Source organism: Panthera leo, chromosome E1 (genome assembly GCF_018350215.1).
Source record: "Panthera leo isolate Ple1 chromosome E1, P.leo_Ple1_pat1.1, whole genome shotgun sequence".
Taxonomy (NCBI): domain Eukaryota; kingdom Metazoa; phylum Chordata; class Mammalia; order Carnivora; family Felidae; genus Panthera; species Panthera leo.
The window spans coordinates 4187156-4207652 of NC_056692.1; the positions used below are offsets into that span (position 1 = coordinate 4187156).

At 53.2% G+C, this 20497-nt stretch overlaps 2 protein-coding genes across 2 annotated transcripts in view; one reads left to right on the forward strand and one right to left on the reverse strand.

The window, feature by feature from the left end:
* Window positions 1-8449, forward strand: part of GLP2R (glucagon like peptide 2 receptor) — a 52632-nt gene extending 44183 nt beyond the window's left edge. The window contains exons 12-13 of the mRNA XM_042915857.1: window positions 6887-6928; window positions 7788-8449. Of these exons, the coding sequence (XP_042771791.1) occupies window positions 6887-6928; window positions 7788-8123 (378 nt within the window). The 3' untranslated portion in view covers window positions 8124-8449. The remainder of the gene's footprint in view (window positions 1-6886; window positions 6929-7787) is intronic.
* A 3398-nt stretch (window positions 8450-11847) lies between these two features.
* RCVRN (recoverin) lies at window positions 11848-19605 on the reverse strand. Its single transcript, XM_042916478.1, has 3 exons — window positions 19210-19605; window positions 14536-14647; window positions 11848-12177 (listed from the first exon to the last, which is right to left on the reverse strand). Exons 1-3 carry the CDS (start codon window positions 19588-19590, stop codon window positions 12062-12064), a joined length of 609 nt encoding a protein of 202 aa, XP_042772412.1. The 5' UTR covers window positions 19591-19605; the 3' UTR covers window positions 11848-12061.
* Window positions 19606-20497: the final 892 nt, after the last annotated feature.

A 20497-nucleotide genomic window follows, 5' to 3' on the forward strand; every position in this document is an offset into this window, starting at 1 on the left:
GGCTGAGTTCCCACACACACACACCCAGCAGACACAGGAGGTGGAAAATAAAAGCCACGGAAGACTTATAAACCGTCTAAACTTGGAACTGGCCCCCCAGGCCACACACAGATCCGTTGTCAAAGGGTGTGGAAGCTTTCTTGGCTTAAGGTGGGTGAGCACAACTTCTGACCAATCAGTGAGTAGTCGGGGCCAGGAGGCCAGGCTTACACACAAAACCAAAAGTTTTTGAAAGGAGCACAGACATCAGTGGCTGTGTGCCCCAGGGGAGAAAGATGTCACAGAACTGGCGGTCCAGGCAAATTACTAAACAAACAAAACACCAGCAACCACCCAGGGAGTGGGGAGTAGGGAACCAGATTCCTGAGCTGCTACAATATATGATCTAAAACTTCCAGTTTTGAACACAAAAAGGAAAGTACGGAAACAGGAAAGTATGACACGTACTCAGGAAAAAGAAAATCAGTCCATAGCAACTTGCTGAGAATTCTCTTAGACAAAGACTTCAAAGAAGCTATTATAAATATGTTCGGGGGTGACTGGCTGGCTCAGTTCGTAGAGCATGCAACTTTCAGTCTCAGGGTTGTGCGTTTGAGCCCCACATTGGGGCTAGCGATTAATTAAAAATAGAATCTTTAAAAAATATATGTTCAAAGGATTGGAAGAAACCATGTTTAAGAAGTAAATGTATGTATGATGACAAAGATGTATCGATCAGGAAATCTCAGCACAGAGAGAGAAATGATAAGATAAGAACCAATCTGGGGGCGCCTGGGTGGCGCAGTTGAGGGAGTGTCTGACTCTTGATCTCCGCTCAGGTCATGATCTCACAGTCTGTGGGTTCGAGCCCCGTGTCGGGCTCTGTGCTGACAGCTCGGAGCCTGGAGCCTGCTTCGGATTCTGTGTCTCCCTCTCGCTCTGCCCCTCCCCCACTCACACTCTAACTCTGTCTGTCTCTCAAAAATGAATAAACGTTAAAAAAATTTTTTAATAATAAAAAAATTATATATATATATATTAATATATATAATATATATATATTAAAAAAGAACCAATCTGGAAAAATTCCGAGTTGAAAAGTACAATAATGGAAATTTCACTTGAGAGGCTTGATGTCAGATTCAGACGCCCCCCCCCAATCCCTGCATCACAGGCTTTTTTTTTTTTTTTTAATTTTTTTAAGGTTTATTCATTTTTCAGAGACAGAGACAGAGTGTGAGTGGGCTAGGGGCAGAAAGAGAGGGAGACACAGAACCCGAAGCGGGCTCCAGGCTCCGAGCTGTCAGCACAGAGCCCGACGCGGGGCTCGAACCCACGAACCGCGAGATCGTGACCTGAGCCGAAGTCGGACGCTGAACCAGCTGAACCACTGAGGCACCCCTCTGCATCGCAGTCTTAAAGCCACTGCCACCAGGTGGAGCCAGGTGCTAAGATTCCAGGACGGAGCAGGGAGAATGTGCCAGCCCACTGCAGGCTCACCAAAGGCCAGGGACACAGCCTGGGGCATGCTGTCTGGGCAGCTGGATGATGGCTCCTCTCTCCTGTTAGAGCTGTGGCTCTGAGCTGAGACAGGACCCACTGCTAACCTTTTTTTTTTTTTTTTTTTCATTATGAAACCATGTTTAAGTTATTTCAATCTTTTGGGGGATTTCAATGGCTAAGCTTTAATAATTTGGGGTTTTATGTTGTTCAGTTTAATCTTCTTTAAAAGGTAATCCCAGGGGCGACTGGGTGGCTCAGTCTGTTAAAGCATCCGACTTCAGCTCAGGGCATGATCTTGCAATTCGTGGGTTTGAGCCCCGCGTCGGGCTCCGTGCTGACAGCTCGGAGCCTGGAGCCTGCTTCGGATTCTGTGTCTCCCTCTCTGTCTCTGCCCCTCCCCTGCTTGCACTCGGTCTCTGTCTCTCAAAAATAAATAAAAGAATTTTTTAAAAAAGGTAATCCCAAATTAGAGACATCAACAACAAAGCAAGAAGCGACAGCTGTTCTGTCAGTTAGTATTTGATGGTCTTTCTTCCTCTGAGGGCTCGATTGGTCATACGAACCAGGGATCTCACACACTCAAGGCCGTCTGAAGACCAGACAGCCCTGGGGAGCTATGGAAGATTTTGAGGAAGAATCAGCCTATCAGACCCATCTGGCAAGGGAGCCATCATTTGCTATGTGGCAAACTACCCCAAAACTTCATGGCTTAAAGCAAGGAACCGTGTTATCTTTAATGAATCTATAAGCTGGGCCACCTGGACTCAGCAGGGTGATACTTTGGACACATGCAAGTTTTGAATGGGGCTGAGCACGTCTGAAAGCTCGGTTGGGTCAGAACATCCAAAATGACCCATTCACGTGGCTGGACGTTGACACGGTCTGTTGGCTGGGGCTCCAAAGAGGCTCTTAATCATAGAACTTCAGCTCTCCTCCGTGTATCTTGGGCATCTCCTAACCGGGCAACCGGCCTCTCAGAGCATCCCCAAAGCAAATGTTCTAAGAGGGAGAAAGTAGACACTTCCAACCCTCCTAAGGTGTAGGCTTGGAAATCCCAGGATATCTCTTCCACCATGTTGTACTGGCAGAAATAGTCACAAGGTCATCCCAGATTCGAGGGGAGGGGACAAACCAGGTCTAACACTTCCTGTGAGCGGTAGCATATGCCTACAGGGAAGGGAGAGATCTTTGGGACCATTTCTAGACACTGGCCACCACGCTGGATCCTTTGGTCCTGCAGCTGGAGCTCTGCCCTTCACCCTGCACCTGCTGAGGGACGTGAGGAACCAGGGTGGCCCTGCAGACTGGGGCAGGAAGCACACTGAGAGGGTCTGTGCATGCGCAGAGACTTCCCTCCTTCTGAGCACCCCTGCACGGCTCCCCTCCCTGTGGCCAGGCAGAAGTGAGAGTGTGGGTGGGCAGAGGTGTGGGAGCAAATCTGGTGGGTCCCATCTCAGTGCATCGGCAGGAATTGGCATGAACCTAGCAGCTGCTTGGAGGGTCCTTCACTCTTCCGAGTGCTTATTTCTTTTCTTTTTTTTAATTTTTTAATGTTTATCTATTTTTGAGAGACAGAGAGAGTAGGGGGAGAGAGAGAGAGAGAGAGAGGGAGTGAGGGAGGGGCGGGAAGAGACAGAGACACAGAATCGGAAGCAGGCTCCAGGCTCTGAGCTGTCAGCACAGAGCCCGACGCGGGGCTCGAACCCACGGACTGTGAAATCATGACCTGAGCCGAAGTCAGAAGCTCAACCGACCGAGCCATCTAGGCGCCCCCAAGCGTTCATCTCTTAGGGAGTTTCACCTTCAAGGGATCTTTGGGAAGACTGCCCAGTGGTGGTCACGTTGGGAGTGAGCATTGTCTCTTCTGTGGGACCACTCCCTTCTCACTTGCTTTATCTGGAAGGAGAGTTAACTGGATGCCAGGAGGCTCCTAAAATGGTGACCCAAGAACCCGAAGACGTGAAGGACACGTTTGTGATGTGGAATCCTATTTTAGCCAAGTCATTTGTGAGAATTCTGACACCCTTCTGATATCATATGCCCAGAGGCAAGCATGACCAGCCCTGCTAACTGCACCGGGCGGCTGTGAGCCTCCAATGAACTTGTGTGTTTGACAGTGATAAACTGGTCCCACTGTGCCCCTGTTTAGGAGCTATAGCCATGGAATATGGGGTGCATAAGAGAAAGAAAATCCCGCACTGACGGGCAGAGTCCAAAGTGACATCGGGATAGCCAGCATGCTAGACTTTTAGCTTCCATAAGAAAGCATAAAACCTTCCCCTCCCCCCCCAACCAGGGCAACATGTTATAATTCCTTTACAATGTCAGCTCCTTTCCCAGTACCAGACCCCCCTTACCAGCCACTAGGGGTAGGAGAAATGTTCTCAACAGAGATGGGAGAGTCAGCCTGCCCTGTGACCTTCACTCTTCAGTTGGAAATGTGTCCTTTGCTTGTGAGTCCTGGCTTTTTACAAGGTTCCTCCCATAAACACTCAAGTGCTTGGGTCCTGCACACGTATGGAGGTCCAGTATTTCAGACACACAGTCCAGGCCCCCTAGACCCTCATGTCATGGTGGGCGGGAAGCCGTGGCAGGGAGCTCAGCTCGGGTGGTTATCACATGAGGAAGCATAGGAGTCAGAAAATGCTGGAAGACCAACATGAGCTCGAGTAGCCTTGATTCCAGACCTCTGGCAGTTGAGCAGTGAATCCAGAAAAATTTTCCAACATCAAGTCAGTATCCCTGTACTGAGACTTCCCCAACAGAGATGTTCTGGAAAGGGAAGTGCTGTGTGAAGGTGGCCTATTGTTTTTACTGGGACCCTTGTGTCCACCATTCTTTTTTTCCTTTAATGTTTACTTATTTATTTTGAGAGGGGGAGGAACAGAGAGATAGGGAGAGAGAGAGAATCCCAAGCAGGCTCTGCACTGTCAGCACAGAGCCTGATGCAGGGCTCGAACCCATGAACCATGAGATCATGACCTAAGCCGAAGTCAAGACTCAGATGCTTAACCAACGGAGCCACCCAGGGGCCCCCACAATTCTTTACAAATGACTAGGGAGACAACAGAAAGGAAACTGTCCTGTCCTATTTTAGAAATCGTCTGACATTGTACAAGGCAAGACTCCTGTAGGAGTAAGTTACAGAAATCTAACTCATTCATTCATTCACTCACTCACTCATTCACATATTCCTTTTATGGATATGATTGAGCTCCTCTCATGTGCCAGACATTTGTTTCCAGTGCTGGGGATCTGGCCGTGAAAAGATTCCAGCCTTGCTGGGGCAGGGGCAGGGAAGGACAGATAATAGCCAAGTTGACTGGCAAGTAACAATATAATTCTCGGGCCACAAAGAATATAAACTAGAGAGCCCACAGCTCTGGTGATATTTGAGCTAACACCTGGATTTTGAGAAGCCAGTTAGGCAGAGAGTTGAGAGAAGAAGGGTCCAGAAGACAGAAAGTGTGAAAGGACCTCAGTAGGGAATGAGTCATGCTAGTCAGTCTCCAATATGGCCCCCAAGGATCGTCTCCTCCTGGTGCTCACGGCCCCGCAGAGTCCCCGTTCGTATGGAATAGGGTTGACCTTTGTGACCGTATTGTAGACATGAAGTTGTGTGTGGCTTTGGAGGCCACGTCATCAAGGGGTTGTAGTTTCTATTTTGCTCCCTTGGATCAACCCCCACTCTGGGGGAAGCCAGCCCCTGTGTCATGAGGACATTCAAGCAGCTCTGTGGGGGAGACTGAGGCCTCCTACCACCCACCGGCACCAACGTGCCAGGCGTGTGAGCCATCTTGGAAGCAAGTCAAGCCTTCAGAAGACTAAGGCTCCATCCAACATCTTGACCGTAACTTGAACGGTGACCCTGAGCCAAATACCCAGCTTAGCCACTGCCAGATTCTTGGCACATAGTAAGTATGTGAGGTGATAAATCTTTACTGTTTTGATCCACCAAGTTATATGGCAACAGGTAACTAATACATTAGCTTGAGATGCTGGAGGGAACCAGAAGGCCGGTGTGGCTGGAAAACAGTGGTTAAGGGTAAACAGGGCACAAGATCAAGTCAGCGACACAGACACAGAGCCCAGGTCGCCTTTAGTCCCTTCTGTGGTGAGGAGCTATTATTTTATCTAAGCGTGATGAGAAACCACTGGCATGAAATGATCTATCTTTTCTTTATTTTTTATTTTTTTTTTTACATTTATTATTTTTGAGAGACAGAGCACTAGTCAGGGAGGGATAGAGAGAGAGGGAGACACAGAATCTGAAGCAGGCTCCAGGCTCCGAGCTGTCAACACAGAACCCGACGTGGGGCTCGAACCCACGGACCGTGAGATCATGACCTGAGCTGAAGTCAGACGCCCAACTGACTGAGCCACCCAGGCACCCCTATCTTTTCTTTTTTTAAAAAAAAAATTTTAATGTTTATTTAGTTTTGAGTGAGAGAGATAAGAGTGTGAGTGGGGGAGAGGCAGAGAGAGAGAGAGAGAGACAATCTGAAGAAGGCTCCAGGCTCTGAACTGTCAGCCCAGAGCCCGACACGGGGCTCAAACTCACAAATGTTGAGATCATGACCTGAGCTGAAGTTGGATGCCCAACCCACTGAGCCACCCAGGCGCCCCAATCTACCTTTCGAAAACAAATGTTCTGACAAGAGAAGGGGATATTTCTTATCTCACATAAGTGAAAGTTTCAGCATCAGGCATAGCTGGATCCAGGTACGCCAACAAAAATTGTAAATCTTACCATCTCCAGCCTCTGCTTTTCTCTCTGTTGGCATCATCCTTGGACAGGCCCCCTCCATGCAGCTGGGTAGATACTCATGAGCATCTCCAGGCTTCCTTGGACAGGATACAGTTGGCAAACACAGGGAAGAGAGTTGAACCCTTTTTTCCGTTCCCAGTGAAAAGAACTCAGTTGGCCCTGTTTGGGCCCTATGCCCATTTGGGCTGGTTTATTGTGGTGATGACCATCCTGGAACGTGGGGACCGTGACTGGCAGCCTTCCCAGAAGCCCGGGGAATAGGGGAGGGTGAGCTGCCAAAAGGAAAGAATGAAATTCAGGCCCAAAACAGCCGAGGCTCACGTGGGATGGCGGTCTTGTACAATATTTGTACAACTGGATGAAGAATATAGGGTCTTTGGGATTCCATCGTCATTCACCTGTAAGCATCTAAGCGAACATCTGGGCTGATGTGAGGGGTGGGGGTCAAAGTGAGAAGAGACCCCCACGAAATCCAGGTTAACATAACCCGGATGACGACCTCTGGTTAGTGCTAGCATTGTGATCGTCTGCCTCTTCTGGAAGCTCCCAGGACTGGCGGGCCCTTGGGCTTTCCAGGGGACTCTCAGACACCTTTGACTGAGTCAAACCTCTCACCGCCTCCTCCTTTTGTTACAGGGATTGCTCGTGGCTTTGCAGTACTGCTTTGCCAATGGAGAGGTACGTCTCCGGAGCGGCCAGCCAGGTTCCGGAGAGGCCGGGGTTGGCCTCCTGCTGTCCCCCCTGGAGGTGGCGGGTCGTGTGATGGTGCCGTGGGGCGGGGTGGGTGCAGTGCCGGGCACGTATTGGGACAAATTTGTACTCTGAGCACCCAGCAGGGGGAGCAGGAGGCAGCTGAGACCAGTGGGAAAAGGTGTTGGGATGAGTGAAAAGCTCAGAACCCAACCCTGAGTCAATCAGGGCACCGTAGCTATTTGAGCCTCGGTTTTCTCATCTGTACATTGGGAATAATATCTGTCCCTGCCCTATAGTATTGCCCTGGGCTTGCTGAGCTCCTGGGAAAAGCCCCACACCTGGTAACTATGATGGCTTTTCTTATTAATATTATTGCAAGCCTTGGAAAGGGGCTCGAAAGGAGGAGGGCAGGGGCCAGACGGTTCTCTCTCGGCTTTAGGAGTTGGTGGAATTTCCAGGCCCCCTTTCACCCACTAGAATGGGAGCTTCTCGACAGCAAAACCCGCTTCCCCCTCCCTGTTCATTGCTGCTGCCTCTGTCTTCGCGAGGGGGCACCTTGCCCGCCAGGCACGTGTCCTGTGCTGCCTTGACACAGTCCTTTCCAGAACACCGTATCTCAAAGCTCTGCCCCCTCGCCCCACTGTCCTGCTCAGCGTCCTGTGCTTCCCAGTTTCTTCTGTCTGCTCATCATCCCCAGTTAGGAGGTAAGTGTCCCAGCGGCGACACGTAGGAGCCACGCAGTAAATAATCACCGAGAGGACACACACACACACACACACACACACGGCAGAGTGACTCCAGGGCAGTGACCCGCCCTCTCTCCCCTCCACCCCCACCCCGGCAGGTGAAGGCTGAGCTGCGCAAGCACTGGGTCCGCTTCCTGCTCGCCCGCCACTCCGGCTGCAGGGCCTGGGCCCTGGAGAAGAACTTCCGATTCCTGGGGAAATGTCCCAAGAAGCTGTCCCAGGCAGACGGCAAGGGGACGCTCCAGAAGCCGCAGCCCTCGCCGGGCGGTGGGCAGCTCCTGCACCTGGCCATGCAGGGCCTGGGGGGGCTGGGCGCTCGGCCGCCGCGGGGACACGGGGCCTGGCCCCGGGGCAGCAGCCTGTCCGAGAGCAGCGAGGGAGACTTCACCCTGACCCACACCATGGAGGAGATTCTGGAAGAGAGCGAGATCTAGGCTGGAGGCCCACCGCCCTGGCTCTGCTCCCCGAGAGCACGGTTCAGAGTCACCGGTCTTCCCCACGCACCCCGGCCACTTTGGCATCAAGTTCACGTCCCAGTCTTGCATGCTGGAGACCTTGAGGGGAGAGTGATGCGGAGGCTGAGCGGGGTCCGGGCCATTAGAGTCAGGCTCAGCGACTGAATGCATAAGTCAAGGGGCTGAAGGAAAACCACAGGAGGAACGGCCTAGAGAAACGCGTGTTCATTCCCTGGAGTGTCGCTTTTAGAGAGTGCAAAATGCATGTGTACGTGGGCGGGTACGTTGCCAGGGGACCAGATACAGCCACGCAACAGGGGGAGGGACGGTATGGTATTTATCAAGGCGGGTTGCCAGACTTAGGAGTTCAAATACATAACAGTCAGTTACATTTGCATTTCAGATACATGAATAATCGTATTGTAGCAGTATTCCCCTTTATCTGCAACTCAGATGAAGTCCTGCATCCTGTATTTTATTTGGCAACTGCATTGTCAAGGATGCTTTGCAACACGGGTGGGGACAAGGGTGAGGCAGGTGAAGAACGCAGTTTGGGTACAAGATTTCGGACAGTCCTGGGAAAAACACCTCGATTGTCACGATAAGTGATATTTTAACACGACATTAAAAAAATAAACTGTAATCCGCAAGCTACAGTGGATGGGCCCTTTATAAACATAACTTTTTATCAGAACCAGGGCCAGGCTGAGAGTGAGGTCAGTTCCTACAAAGGCGGGGTCTGATCCTGACTTTATTGACTATTCTGCTCGTCATGGACTTTTTAATATTCGTTTCTATTTTTAAACGATTGCCCCAAAATATTATTTATCTTGGTGATTGAGGTTTTCTTGGCACTTTCCCCAGGACAGACGAGGGCATAACAAAGCAAAGGGGTATTCGTGGGGGGGGCGGGGTCCAGATTTTCCAGAGTTCAGTCATTAAAATACACATCCTCCTAATATCTCCTTGCTCTCAATGTCTCTGACTTTCCTCGTCCTAAAAAGCTGGGGTCCCAGCACAGCTGGACCAGAGTAGGCACTCAGCACACGTTCATCGGTGACACAGGACAGAAATGTCCTGGGATCATCAGATGCGGGTGAGTCACCCGGGATCCGGCCTCGAATAGAGGGAACTTTTCTTTCCCCAAAGCATCTGTAAATATGTCCTGCCCTGTCTTCACTCCGCAAATGGCGTGCATGTGGGCGCGTGCACGCACACTCACACACACACACACACACACGCACACACACACACACACACACAGCTTGCTCTTGTCTTGCTAAACATTAAAATAACAAGTTTATTTAATTTGGTTTGTATGTGGTCGATTCTTTGACATGTGTTTCTTACTGGTGCCTTGAAGGACCCAGTGAGCTGTTCTTGGGTAGAAGTGGAAGAAACAGGGGGCACCTGGGTGGCTCAGTCGGTTAGGCAGCCGGCTTCGGCTCAGGTCATGATCTCACGGTTCATGAGTTCAAGCCCCGCGTCGGGCTCTGTGCTGACAGCTCAGAGCCTGGAGCCTGTTTCAGATTCTGTGTCTCCCTCTCCCTCTCTCTCTGCCCCTCCCCTGCTTGCATTCTGTCTCTCAAAAATGAAGAAACGTTAAAAAAAAATTTAAAAAAAAAAGAAGTAGAAGAAAGGGCTGTGGCATTAAGCCTCCTCGGGGACCAAGAGGAGTGGGCAGAAGGGTAGGGGACAGAGGTCAGAGGTCAGTGGTCAAGAGGGCGGGCAGCAAGTGTCTTCCCTCATCTACACCACCCCGTAGGTCATTCACTTTGCTTGTTGCTTTGAAGGTCTGGCCTAGTGGGTCTCAATCCTGGCATGACAATTACCTGAGGAAATTTCTAGAAACACTGATGGCCGGGGCCTGAGCCAGAGATTCTGACGAAATTGGTCTGAATGAGCCTGGACACAGGTATTTTTTAGAAGTTCTTGAGTGATTCTGTTTTTTACTGTGGGTAAATATATATAACACCGAATTTGCCACTCGAACCACTTTTAAGTCTATAGTTCAGTGGCATTAAGTGCATTCACACTGCTGTCCAGCCATCCCTGCCGTCCGTCTCCAGAACTTTCTCACCTTCCCAAACGGAAACTCTGCGCCCATTAAACAATAACCCCCCATCTTCCCACCCCAGCCCCTGGCACAACCATTCTACCTCCTGTCTCTGAACGTGACGACTCTAGGTACATTAATTATATCAGCGGAATCACGGTATTTGTCTTTTGGTGACTGGCTTACCTCGCTCAGCATAATGTCCTCAAGGCTCATCCATGTTGCAGCATGTACTAGAATTTCATTCATTCTTTTTTGTTTATTTTTGAGAGAGAGAGAGAGCGCGAGAGAGCAGGGGAGGAACAGAGAGAGAGGGAGACACAGGATCCAAAGCAGGCTCCAGGTTCTGAGCCCTCAGCACAGAGCCCGATGTGGGGCTCGAACTCACGGACCGTGAGATCATGACCTGAGCCGAAGTTGGACGCTGAACCGACTGAGCCACCCGGGCGCCCCAAATTTCATTCTTTCTTATGACAGAATAATATTCCATTGTACGGCTATTTTTTCGATCCATTCATCGGTTGATGGACGCCTGGGTTGCTTCCCCATTTTAGCCACTGTCAAATCATGCTGTGTCAGCATGGCGGTGAGAAGGGGTCTGCTTGGGTCTCTGTTTTCAATTCTTTGGATAGATGCTTAGGAGAACGGCTGGATCACATGATCATTCTGTTTAACCAAGCTGAGGAATGGCCAAGCTGTTCTCCGAAACTGCACCATTTTATAGTCCCACCAACCAAGCACAAGGGTTCCAATTTATCCACATCCTTGCCAACACCTACTTTCTATTTTTTTGATAATCGCCATCCTAACAGGTATGGGGTGGTAGCTGGAGTGGTTTTAATTTGCATTTTTGTTTTGTTTTGTTTTTATTTTTGAGAGAGAGAGAGTGTGCGAGCACCTGTGAGTGGGGGGAAGGGGCAAAGAGAGAATCTCATTGTAGGCTCTACACTCAACACAGAGCCCCACCCGGGGCTTGATCTCACAACCATGAGATCATGACCTGGGCCGAAATCGATGTCCTGGGTGGACGCTTAACCAGAGGAGCCACCCAGGTGCCCTATCTCCTTTTCAATTCAAGTGACATGGGTGCCCTGACTTCAGAGAGAAGTGAAAAGCCCCCAACCTGACTCCCCAACAAATCAGATTCACTCGTGGAGGGCTGGGGGCGGGGTGGGGGTTGGCGAAGGAACCCTGAAGCCCTTTGGCTGTACCCTTGGGCTACCCTGAGCTGGGGCCAAGGTCCTTCTTCTCCCCTTGAGCTGGCTCCTACTTGTCTGATACTGGAGGGGCGTCTTAGGCAGGTGATCGTAACAATAACCCCTTCCCTGACCCTCTGGAGCAGCCGGCCCCTCCTGCCCCTGCTGTGCGGGTCTCCACGGTAACCTCACCACCCGGAACAGCTTGTTGGAGGCCCACAGGGCACCCCCTGCAGCCCTCCATCTGCCAGAGAGCAGGGCAATGCTTGCTCCCCTCCCCTCACCCCTCCCCACCCTGGCGGGTGTCTGCAACGGCCATACATCCTGGTCTGGGAGGCTGAGACGACAGAAATCATTCCTTCTCCCAGTTCAAGAACGACCAGTCAGCTGTGTGCCCAGCTCCTCTCGCATTTATTGGAACCTGCTTACCCAGCAAACCACAAAGGAGCTTACACGGTGGTGGGGGGGAGTGGGGGAGGGTTGGTAGGACTCCAGCGACCCAATCCTGGGATTATCACGGAGGCCCCAAGGGGCGGGCAAGGGAGAGGAGGTGGCTGGGAGGAACGGGAGGGACGCTAAGGCCTGGGAAACCCCCTTGGCCCCTGGGGAGGTGTGCGCATGCCCGGGTTTCTGTGCGCGGCGGGGGAAGGGCTGCGCAGTTGGCATCAGGGTTTCTTCTCCTTTAACTTTTCCTTCACTTTTTGAGGCTCAAATTGGATCAGTCGCAGGATTTCCTTATTGGCCAGGGTCCCCTCGATGAACTCTTCCTCCGTGAGTTTGTCTGTGGGCGAAGGGGGGAAAAAGAGCGCCGTCAGGCTCGGCTGTTTCAAGCTGCGGCCGAGCTGACGCCGGCCAGCGCGCCCCGTGCGGACGTTATCCAATATGAAAACACGGAGTATCTGCGCCCCCCCGAGGGTGCCGCCCCCCAGAGACCCAGCTCCTCCCCGGGGCGCCCTGGGCCTCTCGGTGATCCTCCAGGGTGCATTCCGGTGCCTCGACTCTTCTGGCGGGTTATTAAATATTTAGAATATTGCCCCAGCCCCCAAGCTTCAAGCCCTGGGGGGGGGACTTCTGGGAGACTGAGCAAAGCAAACAGTATCCCTGTCAGAAGGAGGAAACAGCATCCACCCAGGGAGTGAGGAGTGACAAGTGAGGGGTCCAAACGTGGTTCCCTGGGAGAGCCTGGCTCACGGAGAGGTCTCTCTGTCCCCCTCCCAGTGCTCGGGCTGTGGCAGTGCCACTGTGCTTGGGGCTGAGGTCGCTGCAGCTCCTAGTCTGATGGGGAAGGCAGTCCCATGTTGAAAAACCTCTGGAAGGAGGAGCTTCTTTCTGCTTACGGTTCTGTGCACGGCACCTGCTACATGCAAAGCTCGGCTGAACTGAACTGGGTTTCCATTGGCCTATGTTCCGCGCCTTCTGGAAATCCTTAGTGCCTTCCCGGGTTAGGATTCAGGGTGATTCTCTGCATGGGTCTGGGTCGTGAAATTTGGGTTTTAAAGGCTCAGCTGCCCCATCAGCCTCACACAGAGCTTGAAACTTCCACAGTCAGAGCCCAACTGTGGAGTGAGGCATTCATTGTCTCCAGTGGGGCCATCCGGAACCAGCCCCCGAACACCACCGCCTCCTGTGACCGTGATGTTCACCTGGGTCAGTTTTCAGGTAGAACAGGGGACCCCACACAAGGCAGACCTGAGCGATGTGACAGATGGGGTTAAAGAGCCAGTGGGGGTGGGGGTGGGGTGCCTGGACGGCCCAGTCGGTTGAACCTCGACTTTGGCTCAGGTCGTGATCTCATGGATTGTGGCTTCGAGCCCCGCGTCAGGCTGACAGCTCGGAGCCTGGAGCCTGCTTTGGATTCTGTGTCTCCCTCTCTCTCTCTCTCTGCCTCTCCCCCACTTGTGCTCTCTCTCAAAAATAAGTAAACAAAAAATTTACCAAAAAAGAAAGAAAGAAAATCAGGTGATGAGGTCCCAGTGGGCCCCAGCGGGCCTGCAGCAATCAGCAGGAAGCCATCAGACCACTATTTGCCAGTCCCTGTCACGTAGTAGGCCTACTGTCCCCTTCTGTCCCTTCACCATCCGGGCCCCCGTGGCCACGTGACTTTGCAGCCCCCGCCTGAAGCCACTCTCTGCCGTACCTCCCTCTGCCGGTGCCACCTTCTCTGCAGTCTGGTGGCATTCCCGGCCTCCTCTGCCTCCTTCCTCCCCGAGCCCGGCCTGCCTGGGCCCTTCCTCAGCAAATCCCTTGCAATCTACTCTAAATCGAATTCCATCTTCTCCGGGACCCAGACTGACTCCCTAGAGTAAAACCAGGTAAGCCGAGATCCCACTTACCGGGGACTCGATGCTAATACGGCCGGAGACTGAGCCGAAGTCGGCCGGCCCTGTCCTAACCTTGCAGACAGCATCCTTAAGACCGAGTAAAGCACGCCCAAGCGTCTAAGGCGGATAAGCAGCCCGTTTAAACAGAAAGCTGCTTTATAGTTCCTCTAAACCCGCCGCTGCGTCCACTCGGCTTAGGAGCTGCTGGCCTTACTCTCCACCACTCCGAGGGCGGCTGAGGCTGGTGACGGAAGATGTCCTTCACAGGCGCCCCACCATCCAGAGCCTTCCCTCGGCCCCAGAGAGCTCAGGCAGCCATGGAGCTGGGCGAGCCAGGGGCGTGTGGTGGCATTCCCCATCAGCAGCTTCTGTTCCAGGGCGGGAGCAGAGCTGGGCCCTGCTGACTGCTCTGCTGACTCCCCTCCAGGCACCCCCCAGGCCCCCAGATGGCCCTGCAGTGCATGCTGGGATGGGGTGTCCCCTGCCCCCGACCCCAGGCCCCCAGACTGCCCTGCAGTGCATGCTGGGATGAGTGTCCCCCGGCCCCGACCCCAGGCCCTCAGTCAGCCCTGCAGTGCATGCTGGGATGGGGTGTCCCCTGCCCCCGACCCCAGACCCCCAGACTGCCATGCAATGTGTACTGGGATGAGATGTCCCCTGCCCCTGTCCCCAAGCCCCCAGACAGCCCTGCCGTGCATGCTGGGATGAGGTGTCCCTGGTCCTATCTGGGCACTGGCCCCCGGAAGGATCACTCTCGGGGTCTCCAGGAAACAACCCGTGACTGTAAAACCACAGGCTATGAAGGGGAGGGAATTCACCATCATCTTTCTTTCCAAAGAACCCCCAGATCTTCTCAGTTCGCTTCTCTGGGGTGTTTTCATCCTCTGGAAGGTTCTTCGCGTCCTCGGGACTGATCATTTTGAAAATAGCCTGCACCAAATAAAGACGAAGGTCTCATCAGAAGGAGAAGAAGAAGCCTGTGTGCTCCTCCCCCCCGCCCCCCCCCACCGGGGCCAAGCATCCTCTATGGCAGAGACTGAAAGGCAGATGTCCAGGCCCCGGGCTGCCCTGCTGAACCAGAATTCACGGGAGTGGGGTCGGGGCGTCTCCACCTCTGAGATCCTCAGAAGGGATGGGGAACATGGTGGTGAAGTGAAGAGGCTGTCAGTTATTTTCTCCCTCCTGTGCCTTTTGCATTTCCTGACCATGTAGGCACATTACTTTCATTTTATAAAAGGAAGAACTTAAAAGCGTTGTGATGATAAGCCCACAGCAGCCCCCAGGTTGCAGTCTGGGATCCGCTACCTTGAGCCTTATGCCCGGAAGTTTTAGGATATCAAACGGCTTCTTCTGGGTCCGTGTGGTACCTTGGTTGCCCAGCTGGGCTGGCCGCATGGTAAGAATTGGTGAGAAGTGTTGAACACTTCCCGTGCCATATTTCCAAACACCTTCATATGTTACCTTCACGACAACCTCACGAGGTGGGTGTCACTGGCCCCATTTTATGGGTGAAAAAACTGAGATAAACTACTGTGCTAAAGTCTCCCGGCTAGAAACAGAGGAGCAGAGATTCTAACCCAGCAGTTTGGTTCTAGAACCTCCACTTGGAGGGCATCCCAGAGGCTGGGGAAGGGAGAGGGGAGTGTCAACGAGAACATTCCAAAGCCCCCACCTCCACCCCCACCCCCACCCCCACCCCACCCAGGACACAGGAAGCCTCTCATTTATGCTTCCGCTCAGGGGGGGGATCCAGAGAAAGATTTAGATTTAGGCTCCAGGATCCTTCTCGCCTCCCTCTACTCGAGCTAGTAAAGGAGCTCGATGTGTGACGTAGGACAAAGCAGGGCCCGTGACAGGGAGGGGAGACCTGGGCAGGTCTCCCTGGGCTCTGCCAGCTCTGGGTTACTAGGATTCCACCAGCTCAGTAAGTCCAGGCCTGGAGGGCAGGCAGGCGTGTTGGGTGGGAGTGGGGGGCACCTTGGAGACACCGAGGCAGGGGCAGTAAGCCTGGGAAACTGGCCTGGAGGGAAGGGCAAAAGCTTTGGGAAGTCTCCTCCCAAGTCCCCCCTCTCCCCCGTCCCTCCGCCCGCAAGCTGTAGCAAGAGAAGCAAAAATCCACTCCAGGCAGGAGCCTGGCTGGCAGCACTCAGGGCCTAGGGGGGCCCAGCAAGTGTGGGTGGGGGGCTCCCTGAACGCCTCTCTCTGTCCTGAGCCGGGGCGACCATGTGCAGGCCCAACTGCTAAACACCCGCCACGATGCCTGTCTGTCCCACCCTGCTTCTAACTCCGAGGACAGACCGCCAGGGGCTCAGTGAAGGAACAGGCCTTACCCCGGGCCCCAGAGATTTTTTCCAAGGCCACGAGAGCTGGGATTAGAACCCATAACTTGGGTCTCCCAGGGCAGCGGCCGCGCGATCGAGTGAATTGCAGAAACCGGGCACCACCTTGCACGGCCTCAGCGGCTGGCTGCTACCCCTCCCCCTCTCCCTCTTTCCCTCCCTTCTTTCTTCCCCCCCCCCCCTCCCCTCCCTCCTCCTCTTCCTCAAGGAGCAACCAACTTGCAGGCCACGGCTGGGCCTGACCCCCTCTAGGTGGTTCTGAGGACGCGGTCCCTGTCCCAGGCCACCTGCCAATCCAGGGTGGTGGCCGGGTGCCAGGTCTGTGGGTGGTGCCCGGGTGCCAGTGAGGTTCCCGCCCTGACCGGGAGGCCCAAGCAGTCTGCTGCCCGCGGCCCGCCCTCTTGGCTACTTGGTTTATGGTCTCTCCCTAATCAGGGGGTGGGCCGTGCAAACGAAAACAAGATTACAAATGCACCAAAAAAATGAAATAAAAGCCGGAGACATTCTCCCCTCTCGCCAGGCACGGAATTAGGGAAATAAAGCAAGGATGTGGGGTAAGTGAGGGGGGACTAAAAAGATTTAGGGAAAAGATACCAAGTGAAGAGCACCTCAAATGACATCATACGGCAAAAATAGAAGCATCCGAATTGCCCAAAAATATAGGGCTACTTATATATTTTTTATGGCACTTCCATTAAGATGGAATTTTAAGCAACTATTAAAAATGGTTTTGAAGAGGATCCACGGAGAGAGAAAACATAACAAAATCGTAACTGAAGAAAGTTCTGATAGAAATCATACATGGCTATGCCATAGTTCCTAAAATTATTTTTAAATATATAGAGATGAAGGGCTGGGAAGGCATATACCGATATGCTGACGGTCTCTCCCTCTGGATGATGGCATTAAAGGCAATTGCAATTGCTTTTAAGTTTCACCTATTAAATAGGACTATTCTCGAGACACCTAAATTCTTTACAGCAAATGATGTGATGCTGGGCCAGTGCGGGCAGGAAGGAGAGTGTGTTTTCAGAAGCGCTGGCCAGCAAGGAGCCCGAAGACCCCTCGCTCAGTCCAGAGCACACGGTTGGGGAGGGGGGAGGTGGGTGTGAAAGCAGAGCCCCCCCCACCCAACAGCCCGGGGTGAAGTGGCCTGTCCCAGGCTACGAAAGACCATGAGGACTGGAACCCAGACTTCACGTCCCTCAAAGCTGGCCTCCTTCTGCTGTGTGTTGGAAACATGTTACAGACTTAAAACTAATTCTGGAAGAAGCTGAGTATGTACCGTGGAAGGTTTGGAAATACATTTTAATGGAGGTTGGAAGGATGAATGGAAGGACACGTGGACAGACGGACAGATGGAAGGAAGGACAGAAGGAGGGAAGGAAGGAAGGAAAGAAAGAAGGAGGGAAGGAAGGAGGGAAGGAAAGAAAGAAAGAAGGAGGGAAGGAAGGAGGGAAGGAAGAAAGGAGGGAGGGAGGGAAGGAAGGAAAGGAAGAAGGAGGGAAAGAAGGAAGGAGGGAGGGAAGGAAGGAAAGAAAGAAGGAGGGAAGGAAGGAAGGGAGGAAGGAAGGAGGGAGGGAAGGAAGGAAAGAAGGAAGGAAGAGGAGGAAAGGAAGGAGGGAAGGAAGGAAGAAAGAGGGAGGGAAGGAAGGAAAGAAGAAAGGAAGAAGGAGGAGGGAAGGAAGGAAGGAAGGAAGGAAAGAAGGAGGGAAGGAAGGGAGGAAGGAAAGAAAGAAGGAGGGAGGGAAGGAAGGAAAGAAGGAGGGAAGGAAGGGAGGAAGGAAAGAAAGAAGGAGGGAGGGAAGGAAGGAAAGAAGGAAAGAAAGAAGGAGGGAGGGAAGGAAGGAAAGAAGAAGGAGGGAAGGAAGGAGGGAAGGAAGGAAGAAGGAGGGAGGGAAGGAGGGAAGGAAGGAAGGAAAGAAAGAAGGAGGGAAGGAAGGAAGGAAGGAAAGAAAGAAGGAGGGAAGGAAGGAAGGAAAGAAAGGAGGGAAGGAAGGAAGGAAAGAAGGAGGGAAGGAAGGAAGGAAAGAAGAAAGGAAGAAGGAGGGAGGGAAGGAGGGAAGGAAGGAAGGAAAGAAAGAAGGAGGGAAGGAAGGAAGGAAGGAAGGAAAGAAAGAAGGAGGGAAGGAAGGAAGGAAGGAGGGAAGGAAAGAGGGAAGGAAGGAAGGAGGGAGGGAAGGAAAGAAGGAAAGAAAGAAGGAGGGAGGGAAGGAAGGAAAGAAGAAAGAAGGAGGGAGGGAAGGAAGGAAAGAAAGGAGGGAAGGAAGGAAGGAAAGAAGGAGGGAAGGAAGGAAGGAAAGAAGAAAGGAAGAAGGAGGGAGGGAAGGAAGGAAGGAAGGAAGGAAAGAAAGAAGGAGGGAAGGAAGGAAGGAAGGAAGGAAAGAAAGAAGGAGGGAAGGAAGGAAGGAAAGAAGAAAGAAGGAGGGAGGGAAGGAAGGAAAGAAAGGAGGGAAGGAAGGAAGGAAAGAAGGAGGGAAGGAAGGAAGGAAAGAAGAAAGGAAGAAGGAGGGAGGGAAGGAAAGAAGGAAAGAAAGAAGGAGGGAGGGAAGGAAGGAAAGAAGAAAGAAGGAGGGAGGGAAGGAAGGAAAGAAAGGAGGGAAGGAAGGAAGGAAAGAAGGAGGGAAGGAAGGAAGGAAAGAAGAAAGGAAGAAGGAGGGAGGGAAGGAGGGAAGGAAGGAAGGAAAGAAAGAAGGAGGGAAGGAAGGAAGGAAGGAAGGAAAGAAAGAAGGAGGGAAGGAAGGAAGGAAGGAGGGAAGGAAAGAGGGAAGGAAGGAAGGAGGGAGGGAAGGAAAGAAGGAAAGAAAGAAGGAGGGAGGGAAGGAAGGAAAGAAGAAAGAAGGAGGGAGGGAAGGAAGGAAAGAAAGGAGGGAAGGAAGGAAGGAAAGAAGGAGGGAAGGAAGGAAGGAAAGAAGAAAGGAAGAAGGAGGGAGGGAAGGAAGGAAGGAAGGAAGGGAGAGAAGAAACCCTGGAGACCCCTCCTCCCGTGCACTCAGCACCCCTGAGCCCCAGAGCTGGGATCCCCGCTCCACCTGCCGGCCCGGCCCCCGTCGGGGCACCCCCACACCCCGGGGGCGGCAGCGGCGGCCGGGGCCCGGACCCCGCCCCCCAGGCCCGTGACCCCGGTCCCACCACGGGGCGCTGGAGACCGACCACGACGATCTCCAGCACTTCGTTCTTGCTGATGGCTCCGTTGCCGTCCACGTCGTACAGGGAGAAGGCCCACTCCAGCTTCTGGCTGGTCTTGCCCGCGGAGGTCATGTGCAGGGCGATGACATACTCCTTGAAGTCCAGGGTGCCGTCGCTGTTGGCGTCGAAGCTTCGGAACACATGCTGGGCGTAGGCCTTGGGGTCGGCTTCGGGGAAGAACTTGGCGTAGATGCTCTGGAACTCCTGTCGCGTGATGCGGCCGCTGGGACAGTCCTTCAGGAAGGACTGGTACCAGGCACACAGCTCCTCCTCCGTGAACTTGGTGTTCAGCCGCAGCTCCTCCAGGATCTCCTTGGACAGGGCCCCGCTTCTGCTGTTCCCCATGGGTGAGGCCGGGCGGCTGGGTGGGAGCGACGCGGTCTCCTGGCTGCAGAGGCGGGTGCTGCTGGAGGCAGAGGAGAAGGTGCTGGCAGATGAGAGGCCGTGTGGCGGGTTCACCCCAGCACTGGCAGGGAGGAGGGGCCGGGATCGGGTGGGGGCGGGGTGCAAGCTCCAAGACCCCCCCCCCCCCCCCCCACCAAGATTAGAATAAAGAGCTGACAGCAGGTGGCCAATCCATCTCGGCCTTCTGGGAGGACAGGGCAGGAGGTCAGAAACTTCAGAGCCAAAGCCTTGGCCTTCCCTGCTGCCCCTTGTCCGTCCCTCCTCCTCCTCTTCGACTCCAGCTTTCCAGAAGCCACGAGGCTCACGGCCTGTCTTCCCCCCCCAACCCCAAACTCTGAAGGTCCCAGGGACAGGAGTGGCATCTTGCATTGGGCCCTATACCGCAACCCTTAAAAGCCAGGCTCTGGAGCCAGCCCCGGTTCAAACCCCAGCTTTGCAACTTACTAGCTGTGTGACCCTAGGCGCGTTTCTTAACCTCTCTGTGCCTACAGTGCTCCTCAAATCCTTCACCTCCTTCAGGGCTTTCCCCAAATGTCACCTTCTCAGCAAGCTGGACTGACGACTCTATTTACAACAACGCACCCCGCTGCCAGCCGTCTGCATGCCCCAAACCCTGCTTTATTTTCCTCCCTTTCAGGTACACCTCCTGATTCACTTTTAATGATCCCGTGTGCTATGCCTGTACCAGAACGAAAGCTGCGTGAAGGCAGGGATTCTCTCTGTTTTGTTCTCAGCCACATTGCCATTGCCCGAATGGTGCCTGGCAGGTTTGGGCTCTTGGTGAATATTCCTTGAGTGACAAGGCATAAAAACAGTATCTACCTCATTGTTATTTTGAGGCTAAAAT